Source organism: Phacochoerus africanus, chromosome 1, assembly GCF_016906955.1.
Source record: "Phacochoerus africanus isolate WHEZ1 chromosome 1, ROS_Pafr_v1, whole genome shotgun sequence".
Classification (NCBI taxonomy): Eukaryota; Metazoa; Chordata; class Mammalia; order Artiodactyla; family Suidae; genus Phacochoerus; species Phacochoerus africanus.
This window is the reverse complement of record NC_062544.1, coordinates 27,995,282-28,021,209: the sequence shown is the minus strand read 5'-3', so window position 1 is coordinate 28,021,209 and position 25,928 is coordinate 27,995,282. Positions and strand designations below refer to the sequence as shown.

The following is a 25,928-nucleotide window of genomic DNA, read 5'->3' as shown; positions in this document are numbered from 1 at the left end:
ATAAGACTGATAAGGTCTTTATGTCATCTCTGCATCTGTGTTTACGAGGTGTATTTGTTATTAGATTTCTTACATTTGTCTGGTTTTGTTATCAGTGCAGTTGTGGCTTTGTAAGTTAAATTAGAGTGTTCCCTTCTCTTTTTTCTGAAAGTGATTGTGAATTATTAGTATCTCTTCCTTATGTTGATAGAATTCAGTAATGAAACCATTTGGACCTGGAGTTTTATTTCTTTCTTTGTTTTTTATTGCAGTCACGCTCTAGAGGAGCTATTTGGGAGGGTTTTTTGTTTTTAATTTAATTTTTTTGAATTATTTCCCCAATACAATTTTTTTTCTACTGTACAGCATGGTGACCCAGTTACACATACATGTACACATTCTATTTTCTCACATTATCATGCTCCATCATAAATGACTAGACATAGTTCCCAGTGCTGCATAGCAGGATCTCTTTGCTAATCCATTCCAAAGGCAATAGTTTGCATCCATTAACCTCAAGATACCAATCCACCCCACTCCCTCTCCCCCTTGGCAACCACAAGTCTCCTTTCCCATTTCATGATTTTCTTTTTTGTGGAAAGGTTCATTTGTGCCCTATGTTAGATTTCAGATATGCAATATCACGTGGTATTTGTCTTTCTCTTTCTGACTTACTTCACTCAGTATGAGAGTCTCTGGTTGCATCCATGTTGCTGCAAATGGCATTCTTTTGTTTTTTTTATGGCTGAGTAGTATTCCATTGTGTATAGCTACCACATCTTCCTAATCCAATCATCTGTCGATGGACATTTGGGTTGTTTCCATGTCTTGGCTATTGTGAATAGTGCTACAATGAACATGCGAGTGCATGTGTCTTTTTTAAGGAAAGTTTTGTCCTTTTTTTTGTTTTTGTTTTGTTGCTTTTTAGGGCTGCACCCACAGCACATGGAGGTTCCCAGGCTAGGGGTCGAATGGGTGCTACAGCTGCCTGCCAGCCTGTGTCACAGCCATAGCAACACAGGAACCGAGCTGCTTCTTCGACCTACACCATAGCTCACAGCAACACAAGATCCTTAAGCCACTGAGTAAGGCCAGTGATTGAACCTGCAACCTCATGGTTACTAGTTGGAATCATTTCTGCTGTACCACAATGGGAACTCCAAAACAACTTTTGTTTTTTCGGTTTTTTGGTTTTTTTTGGACCTGATGTTTTCTTTGTTGGGGAGTTTTTAAAGATGAATGCGATATCTTTAGTATATAGACAGCTAATATATACAGAGGTAGTCATGAGCTATCCTTTTCTTCATGAGTGGATATTCCTTTGTTATCCCTTTAATGTCTACTGAGTCTAGTGATACCATCTCTTTCATGCCTGATATTGGTAATTTTTGTCTCCTTTTTCCTTGGTCAGTCTAGGTAGAGATTTATCAGTTTATTTATATTTTAAAAGAATCAGCTTTTGCTTTTGTTACTTTTCTATATTTTAATGTTTTCAGTTTCTTTGGTTTCTGCTTTTTCTTCCTTAAGGTTACTTTGTGTTTAATTTGCTTAATTTGTGGAAGCCTACATTATTGAGGGGGGAAGAGCACACAGAGAAGTAGTTTATTTAAGTCAGAAGCGAAGAAGTAATACACACCCTAAAGAGCAAAGGTGCTGGCATCCCCCTGAGTGAAGAGTGCCTACATTATTGATTTGAGACTTTTCTAATAGAAGTATTTTAATACTGTAAGTTTTTGTCTAAGCAGTGTTTTTTGTTTTTTTTGCAGCATCGTGAAGTTTTGATGTATTTTCACTTTCATTCCATTCAAATTATTTTTAAATTTCCCTTTGACCCATGACCTAAATAAGTAATGTTAAATTTCTGGTTATTAGGAGTTCCCGTCGTGGCGCAGTGGTTAACGAATCCGACTAGGAACCATGAGGTTGCGGATTCGGTCCCTGCGCTTGCTCAGTGGGTTAACGATCCGGCGTTGCTGTGAGCTGTGGTGTAGGTCGCAGACGCGGCTCGGACCCCGGGTTGCTGTGGCTCTGGCGTAGGCGGGAGACTACAGCTCCGATTGGACCCCTAGCCTGGGAACCTCCATATGCCGCGGGAGCGGCCCAAGAAATAGCAAAAAGACAAAAAAAAATAAATAAATAAAAATTCTGGTTATTAGAGAATTTTTCCAGGTATCCTTATGTTATTGATTTCTAACTTAATTTCCTTATGGTCATAGAGCATACTTTGTATTCACTAGCCCGTATTTGAGGATTTAAGTGATAACTGTTCAATACTGCAGCTGCTTTTGTTTTGACCCTTTGAGTTTTCCAGCTCTCCCTTCAGTTGTTGGGTTCTAAGTAGTTAAATCATCTTCTAAATTGTAGATGATCCCAGCCAGCTTCAGTGCTCCAGGATAGGCATTGGAATCTGGACATGGGAATATAGAAGAGGATTAGGCATGTACCTAAAAGCCATACCTAAATAGAACTCTGAACCTGGGAATGTGAGTAGCAAGGATTCAGCTTCTGAATAATATGCTTGGTATCTTAAAAGTATAATTCTTTTATCCTTTATTAAAGTCCATTATAGGGGTCTTCAGCAGTTGAGTAAACACAATGGCGAGTATCCAAAAGAGTTCGATGTCAGGGTCAGAACTGAAGTACCTAAAATATTGTATTTGTGTCTTTCGGCTTTTCAGGGTTTGGATTTTTTCCCCTGAATCTTTATTGTAAAAGTATTCAAACATGAAACAATAGTACCATGAACACACATATACTCCGCATGTAAATTTAGTAGATAAAATTTTTCTTTCTTCACATTTTTCTCTCTTATGTGTATGTGTGTGAGTGTTAATATGTAGACATTCTCACTCCCCAGTTTAACAGCTGAAACAGTTGAAAGTTGTAGGCATCATAATACTTTATTCCTCAGAATTTCAGCTTGCCTTTCCTTTATGAAGGACTATTTTCCTGTGTCATTACAATACCGTTAACATACCTAAGAAAAATTTAAAGTAATTTCTTAATGACATCTATTATGTAATCTTACTCAGATTTATCTAGTTGCCCCAAAAATGTCTTTCATAACTTTTTTCCATAGCAGGTTCCAATCAAAGCTCATGTTTTGCCTCATTTAGTGTAGACCAGTGGTTCTCAACTCAGAACAGTTTTGCCCTACAGGGGATATTTGGCAATGTCTGATGATTTAACTTTTTCCTTCTTCCTTCATTCTTTGTGTTTCTTTTAAATGAGAAGTTAGGTTTAGAAGTTCAGTTAGATTCAAGTTAAGCATTTTGAATAAGAACTTCATCTTTGGAGTTTTCTTGCAGCTCAGCCGGTTAAGGATCCAGCATTTTCACTGCTGTGGTATGGTTTCATTCCCTGGCCTGGGAACTTGCACATGCCATGGATAGGGCTCCCCCCCGCAAAAAAAAAGCTCACTTCATCTTTGTTTTGTATACTTCATATTGCAGAACTTCGAGAGGCTAAGTTTGGTCACTTGGTTAAGGTAATGTATCTACAGTGTAATTTTCTTTAGCAGTTCCCAGTATTGGGGGTGATCCTCTGACACCTTGCTCATCCAGTTACCTATGATGTTTAGTATATCTGTTGATAATCCTTACCCAAATTAGTTATGGGTTTGTTCTTTTTAACATGTCATTCTTTTCTTCTTTTTTTCTTTTTTTTTTCTTTTTTGGGCCATACTCTCGGCGTATGGAGGCTCCTGGGCTCGGGGTCCAATCTGAGCTACGGCTGCCAGTCTACGGCACAGCCAGAGCAACTCGGGATCCGAGCTGTGTCTGGGACCTACAGCACACATCTCACGGCAACACCAGATCCTTAACCCACTGAATGAAGCCAGGGATCAAACCTGCATCCTCCTGGATCCTAGTGGGGTTTGTTAACCACTGAGCTACAAAGGGAACTCCCTCTTCTCTTCTTTTATTACCAGCATTCTTCTGTAAAGAGCCTTTCTTCTCTCATTTTTCCCTTTTAATATTAGTTGGGATTTATGAATTTTTATTTATTTAATATTTTAAAGTCCACTTCAGTCATTATTTTTGCGGTTCTAAAGTTGATGCAGGTGTCTCCTTCAAACTGTCTCCTTTGTGCCTTTGAAGTCATCTCTATCATTAGTGTTTTGAGTACTTTCTTGCTCTCTTGGCACAATCAAATGTCTCAGTCTTGCTCTCAATTTCCCAGCTCTGGTTGTAGCCATTTCTCCAAATAGCCCTAGGACTTTTTAGTGGAGCAAAATGTTTAAAACTAAGATCTGGGGTGGGAGGTGTTCTAGCGGCCCACTCGATTAAGAATCCGGCATTGTCACTGCAGCGGCTCTGGTTACTACTGTGGTGTGGTTCACTCCCTGGCCAGGAAACTTCTGTATGCCAAGGGCACGGCCAAAAAAAAAAGCAAAAACCCATCACTAAACAGCTAAGATCTGGGAGCTAGGTATGCTCATTGCTACTGGGTTATTATTGTTTTTAAGATGTTTTAGTCAACAGAGCTATAAAATACTTTTTATCTTTAAATCGTTTGTTCCTATTGATACCCAATTCAGAATTAACCTAAGTTTTTTCATGTCTTTAATTTTATATATTTTATATTTGTTTCTTTTTCTCTTTTATAAAAAATTGTGGTTTCAGAGTTCCCGTCATGGCACAGCAGAAATGAATCCAACTAGGAACTGTAAGGCTTCGGGTTCGATACCTGGCCTTGCTCAGTGGGTTAAGGATCTGGCATTGCTGTGAGCTGTGGCGTAGGTCGAAGATGCGGCTTGGATCCTTTGTTGTTGTGGCTGTGGTGTAGGCCGGCAGGTGTAGCTCTGATTGGACCCCTAACCTGGGAACCTCCATATGCCATGGGTGCAGCTCTAAAAAAAAAAAAAAGCAAAAAAAATTGTGGTTTCCAGTGATAAAAATATAGTTCCTTATTTGCTTTATTCTACAGTAAAGAGTAAATGTGTTAGAATTAGAGTAATTTGGTATTCTCTGTAAATTCTTAGTATTTTAATAAGCAGAATAAAGTTTTAGGAGTTCCCGTCGTGGCGCAGTGGTTAACGAATCCGACTAGGAACCATGAGGTTGCGGGTTCGGTCCCTGGCCTTGCTCAGTGGGTTAACGATCCGGCGTTGCCGTGAGCTGTGGTGTAGGTTGCAGACGCGGCTCGGATCCTGCGTTGCTGTGGCTCTGGCGTAGGCTGGCAGCTGCAGCTCCGATTAGACCCCTAGCCTGGGAACCTCCATATGCTGTTGGAGCGGCCCAAGAAATGGCAAAAAGACCAAAAAAAAAAAAAAAAAGAATAAAGTTTTAAGATGTCTTTGTAGTATGTTTTTTGTTCCTTAGAATTTATCACACTGAAGATATATAGTCAGAGTATCATGTTCAAAATTAACTTGAAATCATTTTATGGTTATTTTAATACTTGATATATAGTTAGATTAATTTCTATATTCAATTTTTTGGTTTACGTCTTCCTTTTTTGGCTTGATTTTGTTTTAAACATGTAAAATACTTAAAATTTTTCAAAAGTCCAATCTATATAAAAAGCTATACTCAGGAGTTCCTGTTGTGGCTTAGGTGGTTATGAACCCAACTAGTATCCATGAGGACGTGCTTCAATCCCTGGCCTCATTCAGTAGGTTAAAGATCTGGCATTGCTGCGAGCTGTGGTGTAGGTCCCAAGAGGCTTGGATCCCGTGTTCTGTGCTGCTGCCTTGCTGTGGCATAGGCAGGCTGCTGTAGCTCTGATTTGACGTGGGAACTTCCATATGTCATGGGTGTGGCCCTAAAGAGACCAGAAAAAAAATCAACAACAAAAAAGTTATACTCAGAAGTCTTGCTCCTATCTCTGTCCCTTCTACTCCACAGGAACCATTGTCATTAGTGTTGGTTTAGCCTTTCAAGTGTGCGCTTTTTGTTTTTTAAGTGTGTGTGTATATATTTATATACACACACATAAATGCATATAGATATTTCCTAAATAAGGTGTACTGCTGTATATGTACAGTGTATACTGTTCTATATCTTGCTATTATTTTACTTATATATTCAGAAATCTCTCCATTTGAATTCATAGACCTTGTCCTTATTTTTTACAGTTGCATTATACCACAATACATCCATTAGATTGTTTCAATACAAATAAAGCTGCAGGAAGTAACTTTTTATATTTCATATTTATGGAAGTATATCTTGAAAAGTAAGAATCCCCAAACTGGGATTATCGGGTCAGTGGGTGAATGAATAACTGATTTTATTATATGTTACCAGATTTCCTCTCCACCCTGGAATCCTTTAGATGATAGTTTTATGGGGTGGTATACTCCTATCACAAAGGTAGGAGAGTGTCTATTTCTGTACAACTCACTAGCATAGTGTGTCCTAGATTATTGCATAGCTAGGAGCTGAAGAAATGTGTAGTTTTCACTTGGCTTCTCTTATGACTGGGGTTAGAAATTTTTCCATGTCATTTCCTTTTTTCCCTTTGAGCTATATGTTCACATCTGTTGCCATTTTTCTGTCACAGATTTTTTGCTTTTTTTCTTTTTCATTTTTAAGAGTTTTTAGTATGAAGGAAATCAACCCCTTATGATACAAAGTTGTAAATATTTTCTCAAGGTTTTTTTTTTTTTTTCTTGACTGCACCTGCGGCGTATGGAAGTTAGCAGGCCAGGGACTGAATCTGAGCCACAGCTTTGAAGTACATCACAGCTGCTGCAATACTGGATTCTTAACCCACTACACCAGGCTGGGGATCTGACCCAAGCTGCTGCAGAGACAACGCCGGATCCTTAACCTGCTGCGCCATAGCTGGAACTCCTTGTCATTTGTTTTTTGACTTTTCCTGCCCCCATACAGAAATGTATATAAGATTAAATTTATCAGTCTTCTTTCATGGCTTCTGGAAGAGCATTCACTATTTCTAGGTTATAAGAAAAACTTATCTATGTTTTCTCCTAGTACTTGTTTTGGTTTTTACATGTAGATCTTAGATTCATATGGAGTTTATTCTGCTGTGTAGTTTAAAGTATTGACCCAGTTTTATCTTTTTCTTTTTTTTTTTTTTTTGTCTTTTTGCTATTTCTTTGGGCCGCTCCCGTGGCATATGGAGGTTCCCAGGCTAGGGGTCGAATCGGAGCTGCAGCCACCAGCCTACGCCAGAGCCACAGCAACGCGGGATCTGAGCCGCGTCTGCAACCTACACCACAGCTCACGGCAACGCCAGATTGTCAACCCACTGAGCAAGGCCAGGGACCGAACCTGCAACCTCATGGTTCCTAGTCGGATTCGTTAACCACTGCGCCACGACGGGAACTCCAGTTTTATCTTTTTCTAAATAGCTATCCAGTTCCAACACTCTTTTATTAAAATATCCATTTTTGGGGCGTTTTCACTGTGACACAGTGGGTTGATCTGATGTTGTCTTTGCAGTGGCTCAGGTTGCTCCTGAGGCACAGATTAGATCCCCAGCCTGGTGCGGTGGGTTAAAGATCTGGTGTTGCCACAGCTATGGCATAAGTTGCAGCTTCAGCTTAAGTTCAATCCTGGCCTGGAAACTTCCATATGCTGCGGGTGTGGCCATAAAAATTGTTTTTTAAGAATCCATTTTTCAGAGTTCCCATAGTGGCTCAGCGGTTAACGACCCCGACTAGTGTCCATGAGTACGTGGGTTCAATCCCTGGCCTTGTTCAGTGGGTTAAAGATATGGCGTTGCCATGAGCTGTGGTGTAGGTCACAGACACGGCTCAGATCTCTCGTTGCTATGGCTGTGAGGTAGGCTGATGGCTACAGCGCCAATTGGACCCCTAGCCTGGGAAACTGTATGCCTCTGGTATGGCCTTAAAAAGACAAAAAAAAAAAAATCCATTTTTTTTCCCAATGGTTTAAGGCCTTTATCATATACTAAATATTCATAAGATGTATGAGTTTTTTTCTGAGCTTTATTCTGTTTTATTGATTTAGTTATGTGCCTTACATGCTTTTAATTGCAATGGTTTTATAATATGCTTCAATATTTGTAGAACAAGCTCCCTCATTTTTGTTTTTTTGGGGGTTTTTTTTGGTTTTTGGTTTGTTTTTTTTGTTTTTTTTTTTTTTTTTGCTTTTTAGGGCTGCACCCTCGGCATATGGAATTTCCCAGGCTAGGGGTTGAATTGGAGTTGTAGCTGCCTTCCTACACCATAGCCACAGCAAAGCTGGATCTGAGCCGTGTCTGTGATCCACACTGAAGCTCACAGCAATGCTGGATCCTTAACCCACTGAGCAAGGCCAGGGATTGAACCCATGTCCTCATGGATATTAGTCGGGTTTGTTACTGCTGAGCCACAAGAGGAACTCCCCTTGTGTTTCTTTTTCAGAGTTCTCTTAATGGTTCCTCCTTGTTTGTTTTTCTATATATATTTTAAAATCAACTTATCTAGCTTCAGAAAGTTTTCTAAAAATTATTTTCACTGGAATCATGTTAAATGTAGGTATTAACTTTGGAAGAATCAACATCTTTGTAACATTGAAGTCCCAAGTACAAGTGATTAAAAATGTTATTTGAATCTATGCTTGTATCTTTTAGGAGTTAAAATTTTTTTTCCTGAGTTCTTGTCATGGCACAGCAGAAATGAATCTGACTAGGAATCTTGAGGTTGCAGGTTCAATCCCTGGCCTCACTCAGTGGGTTAAGGATCGTTGCCGTGAGCTGTGGTGTAGGTCAAAGACGTGGCTCGGATCTGGTGTGGCTGTGGCTGTGGCGTGGGCCGGTGGCTACAGTTCTGATTAGACCCTGAGCCTAGGAACCTGCATATGCTGAGGGTGCTGCCCTAAAAAGACCCCAAAAAAGATGAAAAAAAATTTTTTTTTCTTGAGATGTTGCATTCCAAATATTATGTCTTTCATGTTTTTATTATAAACGGGATCTTTTCATCTTCTAGCTGGGTATTTTCTTTTTTGTTTAACCAGGCCCACAGCATGTGGAAGTCCCTGGGCCAGGAATCGAACCTGCACCACAGCAGCAACCCAAGCTGCTGCGGTGACAACACCAGATCTGCAACCACTGCACCACAAGAGACTCCAAGCTGGGTGTTTTATTTATGTAAAAAGGCCAACGTTTTATATCCTCTACCATATTGATTTCTCTTGTCATTTCTTTGTAGCACTGCTTTTCTTGTATTTTCCGGTCATGCCATCATAACATCTATAATTAGAGATGGTTTTCTTCCTTTCTGGTTCTTACACTTTTAACTGTTTTGTTCTGTCTGATCGTGCTGACCAGCACATTGAATACAGTGTTAAATAGTAGTAGAAACAGTGGACATCCTTGACTTGTATTCTTCCCTCCCCTAAACTGCCCATAAATTGAGAGAAGAAAAGGTCCCTGCATTCCAAAGAATGCAACTCTGGATGAAGCCATTCTGCCACCCCCACACCTCCACAGAATGAACCATATGAAAGTTTAATGTATAACTTAAAAAGTACAGTGTGGTGCGTGGTGGTATTAGGTGACCATATTCTGAGACCCAATTTTATGTTGTGTTACCCTTCTCTCTTTTATTTTCTATTTTTTGCTTTTTAGGACCACACCCACAGCATATGGAAGTTCTCAGGCTAGGAGTTTAATCAGAGCTGCAGCTGCCAGTCTGCACCACAGTCACAGCAACACCAGATCCGAGCCACATCTGTGACCTATACCACAGCTCATAGCAACGCTGGATCCTTCGCCCACTGAGTGAGGCCAGGGGTGGAACCTATATCCTTGTGGATACTAGTTAGGCTTGTTACCTCTGAGCCACAACAGGAACTCTTTGTTACCCTTCTTAATAAAGTTATTTTGTTTGTTTGTGGGGTTAATTGTATGCTTTTCTAACATTTCATTTTTTGGCCATGCCTATGGCAAATGGAAGTTCCCCAGCCATCGAGCAAACCCCTGCCACAGCAGTAACAACACTGGATCCTTAACCCACTATGCCACTAGGGAACTCTTTGTAATATTTTTAATAAGGACTTTTTTTACTGGATGAATCTTCAAATATTACGTTGCAGTTAGGCTTTCTTGTTGCCTGTTTATATGTTCAGGCCATTGGTAAGTTGACTTATACTCTGGGAAACAGGGCCAGAAAGTCAACATGAGGTCATTATGTTGATTTTTTTCCGACCTCAATAAAGGTAGCCAAAACAACATTACTTTACATATATGCCTTTAAAATTATGCTCTCGTTGCTTAGTTTTTATAAGCTTTAAGATATACGCATAGTCAAAGTTTTCATTTCTGTTATAAAATTGTAGTGTGAAAAATGGTGGCTTTAACTTAAGTGAGTATGCATACATGTGATCTTTAGTGCCTAGTCTGCTGTAGATGCTCAGTGCTGTGTAAGTTGTAGCTGATATCAGAAAACTGCATTACCTCTTCCCTTAGAGGATTCTTCTTTGGTGAGCGTTATCTCCAAAGAAATGAACCGGGTGGTAGGTTGGGTGGAGTTGGGGAACTGGTGCTGCTGGGTTAGCTTTTCCTGTGTCCTACCAGAGACATTCCATTGGTAATAATGAAGCCCGTGAAAGATGAATGAGTGTTACTACAAAAATAGCTCAGCACATGTTGAATGAACCTGCGTGATTGACTTGGTATGTACAAGAAAACACACTTCTCAGCACTGGTAAGGCATGGGGTGCCAAAATGGAGAGAGGGCTCTGGACTTTGAATCTAGTCTTCTGGATTCTAATATTGGCTCTTTTTGACCTTGATCAAGTCGTTTATCATTGTCAGGACTTCTGTCAAATAGTAAGATTGTCTCAGAGCCCTTCAAATTCTCAAGACGGTAGAGCTAATATAGATATGGTTTGACTTTTGGCATGTGGATGCTCTTATTTTAGACATTTTAACCCCCAAACCTCTATTTTTATTTTGGCAGTCAGTTGCTTTAGGAAATATATGCGTATGTGTATATATAGTGTATTCTAAATTTATATGAAAGTACAGTATTTTACAACTATCCTTTTAGACAAGCACAATCTGTTACTGAAGGGTTCTTTAGGATCTGTTCTTAGCTCTTGAGGTGATAGAAAAATTTCCCTTTTGTCTGCAGCTGATGGCCATGCCAGATCTATAACCCACTGAGCAGGGCCAGGGATCAAACCCGCAATCTCATGGATACTGGTCAGGTTCGTTGCTGCTGAGCCACAACAGGAACTTCAAAATTTCCCTTTCATTTTCATTACGTTAAGGCTCTGCCAGTTAAAATGGGTGCAGTATCCCAATCCTGTTCCTTGCCGCTTTAAAGTCTTCAGAATTCTTTTAAACAACACTCCTCCCCCTTCTTTTTTGGTTTTTGGCTGTACCCACAGCACGCAAAAGTTCCCAGGCCAGGGACTGAATGCATTCAACAGTGACCTAAGCCAAACTGCCAGTGACAGCTTTGGATCCTTAACCTGCTGAGCCACACATGAACTCTCATTTTCCCCTTTGATGGTGATCTTTTGAAATAATTCAGTTGTTTCCTTCAGGCTGCTGTGTTAGGGAAACTAATGCTTTCAGTTTTCAGTATGTTAAAGCTATTCTTGAACCATACGTATCTTGATATCAACCATACCTATACATTATGGCTTCTCCTTCATTTGAAGAGCACCAATATTAAATCAGTTTTAAAAGAGAAACCAAAAGCGAGAAAACAATTATAAACATACTTCACTTTTGGAGATTTTTTTGTTTTGTTTTTTAACTAATAAAATGTCAAAATGAGTTGCAAAATGCATTCAGTTGTGGAGTATTTTAAGATAGAGTTCCCTGGTGGCTCAGCAGGTTCCCTGGCATTGTCACCATTGTAGCTTGGGTTGCTGCTATGGCAAGGGTTTGATCCCTGGCCCAGGAATTTCCACATGGCCAAAAAAAAAAAAAAACTTAAGGCTGCACCTGTGGCATATGGAAGTTCCCAGGCTAGGTGTCGAACTGGAGCTGCAGAGGCAGGTCTACACCACAGTCAGAGCAACAGGGGATCTGAGCCACATCTGCAACCTATGCCACTGCTTGAGGTAACACTGGATGCTTAACCCACTGAGTGGGACTAAGGATCGAACCTGCATCCTTACAGGCACTATGTTGGTTCTTAACCCGCTGAGCCACAACAGGAACTGCCCCAAAGAAGTTTTTTTAAGATTATGTTACTAATTAGCTCTGAGAAACAAATCTTTCTTGAGTTTTTTACATGTTAAACATATCTGTCACATCCTGGGAAGAAATGTTGAAAGGTTACAAGGAAAGATAAGCAGTGGATGAATGTGATCAAGAGGCTTCTGAGAAGCTGAGTTTTTGGCAAAGTCTGGAAAGTAAATGTGGATTGATGGGGGGGAAAGGATGTTTTCTAAAATTTTTTTTTGTCTTTTTGTCTTTTTTTTTTTTAGGGCTGCATCTGTAGCATATGGCGGTTCCGTGGCCAGGGGTCTAATCAGAGCTACAGCTGCTGGCCTACGCCACAGCCCTCAGCAGTGCCAGATCCAAGCCACGTCTGCGACCTACACCACAGGTCACGGCAACGTGGAATCCTTAACCCACTGAGGGAGGCCAGGGATCGAATCCTCGACCTCATGGTTCCTAGTCGAATTCACTTCTGCTGTGCCACAACGGGAACTCCTAAAATTTTTTAAAATTATCTTTCTTTATTAATCTTCTGTTTCTTGTATGTTAAACCATGGAATACAACTTAGTGTATTCCAACCAACTTAATATGGTTGGTTGCCTACAAGTTAAAGATTTAGAATCAGAAATTTAGGGAATAAGAACTGTTTCCTGTACTTAAATTTATTGTTAAAGCATAGTATTTTTTCTCTGATACCATGATTCATACTGAGCATCTCTATCTTGGTATCAGGAGTCAGAAGATGTGTGAAACAGATAAATCTAAAAGTTTCAGTGCATAAAATTAATCAAATTAATTATTTTACATCTTATTTTTAAATGATTAACTTGGTACAAACATAGCTACTTAGCTGCTAGGCTCCTTTCTGTGTTAAAAGTATTTTCAGAAATACAGGCTTGTGATAATCCCCTAAAATCAAAGGTTTGGTGAGAAAATTCCTAGAAAATATACTCTGATAAATGTACAAGAAGTACCTGGCAATCATAAAACAGTTCTTTTTTAAATTAAGGAAGGTACTTTGTGCTATGTTTTCAGAATGTCAGGTTGTTCAGAAATTATGAAAAGAAAAAAGACTTTGTATATTTTTGCAAAAATGTTTAAAGATTTTAAAATTTCATATATACTTCCAAATTTATTTTTATAATTTAATAAGCACTTATTCGAGGCTTTATTATATACCAGTCATTATTATAAGTGCTGTACAATGTGAATTTGTTAAATCCTCATAACAACCCTAAATATTTTCTTTTCTTTCTTTTTTGGTCTTTTTAGGGCCTCACGTGCAGCATATGGAGGTTCCCAGGCAAGGGGTCGAATCGAGCTGTAGTCACTGGCCAACGTCACAGCCACAGTAACGCCAGATCCGAGCTGTGTCTGCGACCTGCACCACAGCTCATGGCAGTGCCGGATCCTTAACCCACTGAGTGAGGCCAGGGATCGAACCTGCATTCTCAGGGATCCTAGTCGGACTCGTTTCCACTGGGCCACTATGGGAACTCCAACCCTAAATATTTTCATGAGGGGATAAATATTTCAAGAAGATAGTTTAAATGCTTTTGCTAAATTTTTATTTTTTTCCCAGTTTATTTAACAAAAATAATTTAGACAATAAACCACATTTAACATGAAACTTAACCTCATGTTTTGTAGTAAAAATTCTTTAATACTCAGGGTTTCACTAAAGTATTTTATGTTGAAAAGATTTAAGTATTTTTATAGTGGACATTTGATGGGTAGATATTCTTTATTACATATGATGGGATATAGGGGAAAGCAGAGACCTAGACAGAAATAAAAGTAAGCTTTGCTTCATGTCACAAGCATTATTTTGTCTTACTTACTTTTGTATAAAGTAATTTGGAACTTTTGATGTCATACAGATTTGAAAATGCATTTGGAGTATGGATTATCCCTAAGCAACATAATATATAATCTGTCCTTTTTAAGGGACTTTATTCTTATGCCTCTACAGATGGGGGTGGTACAGGTAAAATAAATTTCTCATATATGTAAGGAAGGCAGCTTTACTTTTTCCAAAGTATTTTCTGCCTTTATTATGAGATAGTTTTTCTGTTGGGTTCATCTCTGTTTCTTTTCCATTGTGGACATTGAATATAGTTCCCTGTGCTATGCAACAGAACCTTGTCGTTTGTTGGATTCCTCTCTTTGAGGGCCTTTCTGCTTCTTTGGTTTAAGTACTGAGATTGTGGAGGTTTTGTTGTTTTTGCCTTTGCTTTGTGATTCTCCCACAGTGACAGAATTATGCCGACTTTCTCTTGGTACATTTAATACGTACAACATTAGACAGTTCTTTGGAACTACTTGAGTAGACATGAAATTTTATTCAAATAGGCATCTTCTTTGAAGATTGAGTTAGATACCTATTCAGATAGGTATCTACCAGTGATATCCTGTCTTCTCGGTAAACTAATCGTGAATGTTGTCTCTAAACTGTTTCTGACTCACACAAAGGTTAATGTAGCAGGAAGTAAATTTTTACCTTTTTGGTGGAATCAGTAGGAGATGAAATACTCTGAACACCTTTTGGGGAATAATGCTCTATCTGCATTTACCTGTATCATGAGGAAGGTGCAGGGAAAGTCATTAGTATAGATTGTGTTTCTCACAATTGATTTGAACCTCTGTACATCTGTAGCGTTACCCTTAGTGGACACTCAGTAAAGGTTTGTTAATTAAATAAGGAGACTTGGGCTCTATTTCAGCTCTGCTACTAAATAGACAGTTTCCCTTCTCTGTTGTACACACTTGTAGGATTGAACTGGCTCACATTTTGCTAGGAAAAATTAGAGGGCCAAAAAGTACAGTGGGTCAAAATCCTTAGTGTTTTAAGAGAAAAACAGCTGGCAGTGGCATGGTGCACTCTGAAGGTGAGAGGATGAAACTGTTGTGCCGCCTTGAGATAAAGTGGCCAGATTGGGTGATGAGAGCATGGATTAATCCAAGTGTCAAACCAGATACACTCTGTAGTGCCAGTTGGTCCTCTTATCTGGGAATATGGCCTGGTATGGGGCGGTAGAGATTGCCTAGGGACTAAAGTCATTTTGTTTTATTTCTGTGATGAATAGCCCAAATTTCATTTGGCCCTGAGCCAGTGAAGGAGTGGTTAATTTCAGGGATTCTTTCCAACCATTTTGAGAGTAATTTCTTGTAAATCAGTATTCTTCCTACAATTAAATGTAGAACATTGAATTTTGACACACACCTTCTCCTTCCTACTCTCTCTGTCATTTATTTCCCACACACTCTTACCCACCACTCCATCGAACTGTAGTTTTCTTTCTACCCGTTCTTTCAGCTGTTTAACAGTTTATCTGTGGCACTATATAAGATAAGAATGTCTCTACATGTCAGTGTGCTGTCAGTGATCATATGCCAGGTAAGTATCTGGGTGCAAAGAAGCTGTTCTAGCACTACTACTCTGTGACATTCTCTAAGGAACTACGCCGCCGCTTAGAGCAGGCAAAAGGTGGACTCTTACCCTCTTTTTTTCTTCTCCTCCAGGACTGAAACTAGAGTAGGATGTTGTAGTTCTTCTCCTCGTGTCTGGGAGCTGCCCTTGTAGCCTAGTATCAGGGATTGTCTGTTCCAGTCCTTGTTTCTCCAGAGTAAAGCACTCCCTCTCCCCTCATCCCTTTATGTATTAGGTCCTGTATTTGAGTGTCAGAGAAAGATATGCACAGTTCCCTAGACTCAAGTCCAGAGCAGGATGCTAGAGGAAGCTTTTCTGTGATCCAGTTTCCTAGTGGATATGGTGGTTTGGCAGTTCTCCCTCTGGGCACCACAAAGCAGTCTTTTCACTCTAGGATTTCTCAGGTCCTGCTTTCTGGCTTCATAAGTTCAAGGGTCCTGAGATTCAAACTACTGCTGCCATTTGGTTTCTCCTAATATCTTACTCTCTCTTATGGTGTCATTTGACTCTAAATTCTGCCCCGGCTCTCAGATGAAATAGTTAACTGTCATTTTTCTGAGTAATTTTAAAAGTCATCCTTTAGAGAAGGCAGACTGAATGGAAAAGAGCTACTAACTTGTCACTGGAAGGTTTGCATAAGGCCGCCTAATGTCTCCATTTTCTCTTGTAGATCTAAAATAGGTTAGGGGAGGGAGTTCCCGTCGTGGCGCAGTGGTTAATGAATCCGACTAGGAACCATGAGGTTGCAGGTTCGGTCTCTGGCCTTGCTCAGTGGGTTAATGATCCGGCGTTGCTGTGGGCTGTGGTATAGGTTGCAGACGCCGCTCAGTCCCGCGTTGCTGTGGCCCTGTCGTAGGCCAGGGGCTACAGCTCCAATTAGACCTCTAGCCTGGGAACCTCCATGTGCTGTGGGAGCAGCCCTAGAAAAGGCAAAAAGACAGAAAAAAAAAATGGGTTAGGGGAATTTCAGAATTCAAGAATTAGCGGCCAACTTCTAGCTATAATTTTGATGAAAGACTCAAAGAATGACCAGATAACTATTAATACATCTTTTATAAATTTTGGTTTTGATGTCAGCCTTTTATTTTTCTTCCCAGTTGCTTTAGGTCGTAACCAGCCTCTGAAAAAAGAGAAACCCAAATGGAAAAGTGATTATCCCATGACAGATGGACAACTGCGCAGCAAGAGAGACGAATTTTGGGATACTGCACCAGCTTTTGAAGGCCGTAAAGAGATTTGGGACGCCTTGAAGGCTGCAGCACATGCTTTTGAAAGCAATGATCATGAACTGGCCCAAGCAATCATTGATGGTGCGAACATAACATTACCGCACGGTAGGTTTGGTTGTCCGCAAGGACAAAGTGAAACATCATCAGCTCCTTTCTAAGGGGAAGAAACTGAATGGGAAGTGTTCATTTTCTTGCTATATGTTATTCTAACTTGTTTTGAAAATGTGTATCTTTTTTAATTTATTTATTTATTTTTTTAATTTTTATTTTATTTTTTGTCTTTTTGCTTTTTCTAGGGCCGCTCCCACAGCACATGGAGGTTCCCAGGCTAGGAGTCTAATTGGAACTATAGCCACTGGCCTACGCCAGAGCCACAGCAAGTCGGGATCCAAGCCACATCTGCAACCTACACCACAGCTCACGGCAATGCCGGATCCTTAACCCACTGAGCAAGGCCAGGGATCGAACCTACAACCTCGTGATTCCTAGTCGGTTTCTTTAACCACTGAGCCACGACGAGAACTCCGAAAATGTATATCTTTTAGCTAGAGATAGGTTTACTCTGTGTGTGTGTGTGTATTTTAATCTCAAGAAACAGAACACTTGATAGACCTATATTTTCTGACTTCTCCATTACCTAGTTCTCCATCAAGACCTTCCCCCACCCCAGCTTCTAGAGTTTCTACTTCACTGGTTTCCTGCTAGCGCTAGAGAGGTAGTCTCAAATTTAGATCTCAGAAGCCAGAGACTCAGTGGACACACCTTTAGTCATTACCCTTTCTCATCAAGCCTGTTGTTAGCATATTGAGCAAACCTAAACTTGGAAGTGAGTTGCACATGTTATTGAGGACAGGTTTCTGTTTGTATCCCTGTAAACCTCTCTCCTTTGCTTAGGAATGTGACTCTGAGGACCACCATAAGGGAGTTCCTGTTGTGGTGCAGCAGAAATGAATCCGACTAATATCCATGAGGATTCGATTCGATCCCTGGCCTCGATCAGTGGGTTAAGGATCCTGGGTTGCCAAAGGCTGTGGTGTAGGTCGCAGGTGCAGCTTGGACCCCATGTTGCTGTGGCTGTGGTATAGGCTGACAGCTGTAGCTCTGATTCAACCCCTAGCCTGGGAACTTCCATGTGCCACTGGTGTGGCCTTAAAAAAAAAATAAGGACCACCATAAGCTTTGAATGTTTCCAAAGACATACATGATGCTTGACTCATATTCTCATGTTTGGTCTTGTGTTTGGTCTTCTTGATTAGAAACAAGAAAATGTCATGCTATACTGAGATTTAAACGTTAATTTTATATTCTTGTTCTGTTGGTTACTGTATTTATACATTGATTTTTCTCTTCAGTTTTTCAAGTTAGTGTTTTTCTAAGTTGTCTCAGGTGTCTATATAATCACCAGTATTCTTTGGTATTGTTTTCTATTTATTATTATACCTTGTTTCTTTTTCGGTATTTTCCTTTATTTGTCTACATTTTCAGAGCAACAGTACTTTTCACTGTGTAATCATCTGCTTTATGGGTTTTCTTTTTGACTGTGCCCACAGCATATGGAAATTCCCAGGCAAGGGATCAAACCCACACCACGGCAGTGACCCAAGCTGCTGTAGGGACAACACCAGATCCTTAACCCACTGTGCCACAAGGGAACTCCTGAATTATGTCTTTTGACTCTTTGTCAAATAAAAGTTATTTAACTTAGTATCCTTCCAAATTTTCCAAACCTTTATTAGTTTTCTGAATTAATTGTGTTTTTAAACTTTTAAAAATATATATTCCATAGCTATCCCATTCTTTATTAATAAAAACGTGTGGAGTTCCCATTGTGGCTTAGCAGTAATGGATCTGACCAGTATCCATGAGGATGGGTTCAATCCCTGGCATCACTTAGTGGGTTAAAGATCGGACATTGCCCTGAGCTGTGGTGTAAGTCACAGACATGGCTCAGATCCTGCATTGCCGTGGCTGTGTTGTAGGCTGGCAGCTACAGCTCACATTCGACCCCCTAGCCTGCGAACCTCCATGTGCCATGGGTATAGCCCTAAAAAGACAAAAAAAAAAAAAAAAAACTTGTTAGTGTGGGCTTGGGTTAATACCATTTATTGAGCACCCACTATATATAGATCACTTTTCACACAGGTATAAAAATAATTCCTCCTACATTTGAAAACTCTATAATAGAATGTCATTTCTTTATGACTCTTTTTTAAAATTTTTTATTGTAGTTGATTTATAATGTTCTGCCAATTTTAGCTGTACAGCAAAGTCCCCAGTTATACCTTCTTTTTCTCCCATTATCCTCCATCATGTTCCATCACAAGTGATTGGATATAGTTCCCTATAACTATACAGCAGGATCTCATTGCCTATCCACTCTAAATGCAATAGTTTACATCTACTAACCCCAAACTCCCTCCCCTACCCCCTTGGCAACCACAAGTCTGTTCTCCGTGTCTGTGCATTTGTTTCTTTTCTGTAGATAGGTTCATTTGTGTCATATATTACATGCCAGATATGTGATACGGTATTTGTCTTTCTCTTTCTGACTTACTTCACTTAATATGAAAATCTCTAGTTCCATCCATGTATGCTGCAAATGGCATCATTTGGTTCTTTTCTTATGGCTGAGTAGTATTACACTGTATGTATGTACCACATCTTCCTAATCCATTCATCTGTCAATGGACATTTAGGTTGCTTCCAAGTCTTGGCTACTGTGAATAGTGCTATAGTGAACATAGGCGTGCATGCATCTTTTTCAATGAAAGTTTTGTCTAGATATATGCCCAGAAGTGGGATTGCTGGATCATATAGTAGTTCTATATTTAGTTTTCTGAGGAACCTCCATACTGTTTTCCATAGCGGTTGTACCAAATTACATTCCCACAACAGTGAAGGAAGGTTCCCTTTTCTCCACATCCTCCAGTATTTGTTATTTGTAGACTAATGATGGCTGTTCTGACCAGTGTGAGGTGGTACCTCATTATAGTTTTGATTTGCATTTCTCTAATAATTAGTAATTCTGAGCATTTTTTCATGTGCCTGTTGGCCATCTGTATGCCTTCTTTGGAGAAATGTCTATTCACGTCTTCTGCCCATTTTCAATTGGGTTGTTTGTTTTTTTACTGTTGAGTTGTGTGGATTGTTTATATATTTTAGAAATTAAGCCCTTGTTGGTTGCATCCTTTGCATATATTTTCTCCTATATAGGTTGCCTTTTTGGTTTTTTGTGTGTTTTTTTTTTTAATGGTTTCCTTTCCTTTGCGATTTGGTTCCCATTGATGTATTTCTATTGCCTTGGGAGACCAACCTAAGAAAACATTTGTACGGTTGATTGCAGAGAATGCTTTGCCTGTGTTCTCTTCTAGGAGTTTAATGATGTCTTATCTTATGTTTAAGTCTAAGCCATTTTGAGTTATTTTTGTGCATGGTATGAGGGTGTGTTCCAGTTTCACTGGTTTATGTGCAGTTGTCCAGTTTTCCCAGCACCACTTGCTGAAGAGACTTTTTCCCATTTTATCTTCTTGCCTTCTTTGTCGAAGATTAATTGACCATAGGTGTCTGGGTTTATTTCTGAGTTCTCTGTTCTGTTCCATTGGTCTGGATGTCTGTTTTTGTACCAGTACCACACTTTTTTTCTTTTTAGGGCCACATCCGCAGCATATGGAAGTTCCCAGGCTAGGGGTTGAATCAAAGCTGTATCTGGTGGCCTTTGCCACAGCCACAGCACCACAGGATCCAAACCACGTCTTCATCCTACACCGCAGCTCACAGCAGTGCCAGATCCTTAACCCGCTGAGCGAGGCCAGAGATAGAATGGACATCCTCATAGATACCAGTCACAATTGTTTCTGCTGCACCACAACAGGAACTCCAACACTGTCTTGATTACTGTAGCTTTGTAATATTGTCTGAAGTCTGGAAGGGTTATGCCTCCTGATTGATTTTTTTGTGTGTGTGTGTCTTTTGTTGTTGTTGTTGTTGCTATTTCTTGGGCCGCTCCCGCGGCATATGGAGGTTCCCAGGCTAGGGGTCGAATCGGGGCTGTAGCCACAGCAACGCGGGATCCTACACCAGAGCCTACGCCAGAGCCACAGCAACGCGGGATCCGAGCCGCGTCTGCAACCTACACCACAGCTCACGGCAACGCCGGATCGTTAACCCACTGAGCAAGGGCAGGGACCGAACCTGCAACCTCATGGTTCCTAGTCGGATTCGTTAACCACTGCGCCACGACGGGAACTCCTGATTTTTTTTTTTTTTTTTTTTTTCCCCCTCAGGATTGCTTTGGCAATTCTGGGTCTCTTATGGTTCTATATAAATTTTCGGATTTTTTTGGTCTAGTTCTGTGAAAAATGTCATGGCTAATTTGATAGGGATTGCATTGATTCAGATTATTATGGGTAATATGGCCGTTTTAACAATATTAATTCTTCCAGTCCAGGAGCATGGAATATCTTTCCATTTCTTCGAATCCTCTTTAATTTCCTTGATTAATGTTTTATAGTCTCAGCATGTAAGTCTTTCACCTCCTTGGTACATCTGTGGCATATGGAAGTTCCCAGGACAGGGACTGCATCTGAGCTACAGCTGTGACCTACACTGCAAGCTGTGGCAATGCCAATCCCTTAACCACTGTGCCAGGTGGGGATTGAACCTGCACCTTCACAGCGACCTGAGCCACTGCAGTCCAATTCTTAACCCTCTCTGCCACAGTGGGAACTCTTCATTATGACTCTTTAGTCCCTATTTTCTTGAATAGTCCCTGAATTCTTTACCTCTTACTTGGCTGGAGTGGACAAAGTCTTGCTCCATTACCCTTTTTAGTTCTATAATTTGTCTTCAGATACTGCTTTAATATAATATAAAGGTAAGGGCCTTCCTTTATTATGTGTTTTATCATTCTTCTCTTTTTAATGTTTATATTCCTATTTTTTTTTAATTTAATGTATTTTTTTTGTCTCTTTACTGCCATACCCATGGCATATGGCGGTTCCCAGGCTAGGGGTTGAATCGGAGGTGTAGCTGCTGGCCTACGCCATAGTCACAGCAATGGGGATCCGAGCCGCACCCACGACCTACACCACAGCTCGTGGCAACGCCTGCTCCTTAACCCACTGCGCGAGGCCAGGGATCGAACCTGCCTCCTCATGGATACTAGTCAGATTCATTTCCACTGAGCCACGACAGGAACTCCTATATCCTATATTTTTAAAGCAGAATATATTTACATTTGTATAGTCCTACAAGTTGGGTAGGGGTGTTGTTTATCTATGATTGTCTTAATTTAGAAGCCCAAGATCCAGAACCTTGGAACTTTGGCTTCCTTACTTTATACTTATTGTACCTATGGAAAAATCTAATTTTGTTCAGTAAATTGTGGCCTTGTTTATAAGTTCATGGAGGCATAATAGCTCTGTTTCATTTAAGGCAGGGGCCTGTGCATATTCTATTAGATATGAGCTCAGATCTCCGAAAGTCAAGTCCCTCATTTCTGCTTATCTGTGTAAACTGAAAAGCAATGATCCTGCCAGCCCAACTAACCAACAGATTAGGGAGACTTATTATTGGAAATTTGAAAATATTGGATGAGCCTCTATTCCTCCCCATTGATGTTTAAGAAATATTTTCTGCTTTAGCATGAAAGAATCAAATTGGGAGTTCTCGTTGTGGCTCAGTGGTTAAGAAATCCCACTAGGAACCGTGAATTTGTGGATTCGATCCCTGGCCTCACTCATTGGGTTAAGGCTCTGGCATGGCCTTGAACTGTGGTGTAAGTCGCAGACACAGCTCGGATCCCAAGTTGCTATGGCTGTGGTGTAGGTCAGCGGCTACAGCTCCAATTCGAACCCTAGCCTGGGAACCTCCATATGCAGCGGGCGTGGCCCTAGAAAAGACCAAAAAAAAAAAAAAAAGAATCAAACTGACTTTCCTCTTTGAAAAGTCTATAATATCAACTGTCTGAGTCTGTTTTTTTTTTTTTTTTTTTTTTAGTCTCTTTGTCTCTTTAGGGCTGCACCCACGACATATCAAGGTTCCCAGGCTAGGGGTCTAATCAGAACTGTAGCTGCCAGCCTAATTCACAGCCACAGCAACACCAGATCCGAGCCGTCTCTGCAACCTACACCACAGCTCACGGCAACACCAGATCCTGAACCCACTGAGCGAAGCCAGGGATTGAACCCGCAACCTTGTGGTTCCGAGCTGGATTTGTTTCTGCTGCACCATGACAGGGACTCTTGTCCGAATCTTAATATTATTGTCATTGGTATCCTTGATTGATTTCCCTTGTTCATATCTGAAACTTATCAAAGTAATGTTTCTTGGTTGGGCTTTTTTTTCCCTCTTTTTAGGGCCACATCTGCAGCATGTGGAAGTTCCTGGACTAAGGGTCAAATCGGAGCCACAGCTGCTGGCTTATACCACAGCCACAGCAACGCCAGATATGAGCCACATCTGTGACCTATGTCATAGCTTGCAGCAACACTGGATCCTTAACCCACTGAGCAAGGCTGGGGATTGAATCTACATCCTCATGGATACTAGTCGGGTTCTTAACCCACTGATCCACCACGGGAACTCCATGGTTGGACTTTTGGATTGTATTTTGTCATGTGCTTTAATTCATATTCAGTTTATAATTTAGCTATTTAGTTACATGTTTACCTAGACCTCCTCAGTGGTATTGCTGAAATCTCTTCCATATTTTTGGTGTAATTATGTAACTGAAATTTTACCTGGGATTCATTTAGCTGCTGTTTAGTTAGTTTGGGCTTTGGTATCAGACCTGGCCTCTACTGTGTTAGAGCTGTGTGACTTTGGGCAAATTGCTTCTTTTCTGTATGCTTCACTTCTTTCATCTGTAAAGTATGGATTGTAAGTAGGATGGTTGTCGTCATTAAATGTGATTATAACATGTGAATTGTTTATTTACCATAATCAAGAAAATACTCGAAAAATAGTAATGCTGATGATTCTACTTCTTGAACTCTTATGTTAACAAGTAAATTCCTTGCACTAAATTCTTAAATTATAGATTTCATTCCTTTTCTGGATGTATTGTCTATTGGTAACATCTTTCTTTGACTTTTAGGGCACCCTTCTTTTGGGCATATGTCTAATGGGATTTTTGCAGTTATATTGATTCAGTAGCAATAAAAGTAGTATATTTATGAATGGGTCACCAAGCAGTGAGGGCACTGTTGTTTTAGCATCACCTGCTACCTGGTCCACATTTGCGCCCCTTCATCTACATCTGTCAGTATTACCCATAAGGGTGTTGAACTGATCATAAATTGACAACCTGAAGGATATACACCTCTTTCTAAGTTCTCTTAAAAACATTTTCCTGGAGTTCCCTTCGTGGCTCAGTGGTTAGAGAATCTGACTAGGAACCATGAGGTTGCGGGTTCGATCCCTGGCCTTTTTGCTCAGCAGGTTAAGGATCCAGCGTTGCTATGAGCTGTGGTGTGGGTTGCAGACGTGGCTTGGATCTGGCATTGCTGTGGCTCTGGCGTCGGCTGGTGGCTACAGCTCTGATTCGACCCCCAGCCTGGGAATCTCCACATGCCGTGGGAGCAGCCCAAGAAATGGCAAAAAGACCAAAAAAAAAAAAAAACCCAAAAACATTTCCCTTTTTTGTTTTCATCTCATCCTTTCTTTCTTCTCTCCTCATAATGTTTTTGTTATCTCAACCTCATTCCCATTATCGTCCCAGTGTAATTATTATAAAAAAGTATTTAAAGCTTGAAAACAATATGAAAATGTCTTTGTAAATGTTGTTTGTATATGTCCTGTTGTATTATCTGTGTTATATATCATTTTAGATGCTCAAAATATGCAAGGTTGTGCCCTCTTTGGTTTAAATTATATTTAGTGTCAGTGTTTTTTTCCTATGTGCTGATAGTTACCTTTTCTGTTATTTGTCAAGTAAACAATGAAAACCACTTTTCCATATATTTCTTCTTTCCTTTCTTATAGTGGTTCCCTTGATAATTACATGTGTTTTGTCTAAGTTCCAATCAGCAGGTCATATTCATTATATATTCCTGTCTTATCTAAGCACAAAGTAATCCTGTGCTTTTTAATTATCTTCCTCTGCTAGTATCACTGATAAGTCTTTAGTTTGTTAGTCTCAGATGGCAGTAGGGATTGTTAAGAGGGAATTTGGTGTCATAACTATCTGGGGATTTTATATATGAACATGTATTTTCACTTTGGAAATTATGACTCAATTGGGGATGATATGAACATGTGTACTGGTGTCCTATTGTGGAAAAAGCTCCCTGGATGATTCCGATATTTGGTACTTCTTTCCATAGCCTCCCCATCCTAGAAGAGCTTTTATTTTTCATTCCTACGCACAGCTTTATTTTTCATTATTTACATATTTTTTTACTCAGTTTTAAATTTCCTAAAGAGCTTACTTTTTCTAGTTGATATGTCATTACCTAAAATTCCTAAAAATATTTCCTACATACACTATTGTGCCTGTGGAACCAGATTATAGATTAAGTGGGTTGCCCAAATAGAGTGGAAAAAAAGTGGATTTTATTTTTATTTTTCACAGAGTCTGGTTCATTGTAGCTATTCAGGTATTTTCAGTGAAAGCTTTTTCAGAAACATGATCTGTTTATCTTATAAAGAAGAGGCTTTAATACTTTTTAAAAATTATTAGAAGATTTAAACAGATTTTAAAAATTGCCTACTTCCTTTCCCTACCTTCTAATTTTGTAGAAAATTTGTTCTTTATTTCTTTAGCGTCTATAGTTAGTGTGTTTTCCATCTCCCTGCAATTCAAATGTAAAAGCTACCCTCTTAATCTCTCTTGTTAGAGGAGTAGCTGTGCACTAGTACCCAAACACTTTTCTCATACTTAAAACAACACCAAATTTATTCTTTCTTCCTGTGACTAAACATTGTCAGGTCTTCAGTTGGGTTTTTCAAGGCCCTTTTCTTTTGTCCTTTCCCATGCTTAAAGGTGTGAAAGGTAGGAAAAAGTAATTATTTTTAAAACTTACTATTTTTTATTTTTTTTATTTTTAGGGCTGTACCTGCAGCATACGGAAGTTCCTGGGCTAGGGATCGAATTGGAGCTACAGCTGCTGGCCTACACCACAGCCACAGCAACACAGGATCTGAGCCACATCTTCGACCTACATCACAGCTCATGGCAATGCTGGATCCTTAA

At 39.9% G+C, this 25,928-nt stretch overlaps 1 protein-coding gene across 2 annotated transcripts in view; it reads left to right on the top strand.

Moving 5' to 3' along the window:
• The window catches only part of UBTD2 (ubiquitin domain containing 2), a 73,919-nt gene that overhangs the window by 35,397 nt on the left and 12,594 nt on the right, over positions 1 to 25,928 (top strand). For both annotated transcript variants that reach the window (XM_047788599.1, XM_047788615.1), the window contains exon 2: positions 16,604 to 16,840. In XM_047788599.1, coding sequence (XP_047644555.1) covers positions 16,604 to 16,840 — 237 coding nt within the window. The remainder of the gene's footprint in view (positions 1 to 16,603; positions 16,841 to 25,928) is intronic.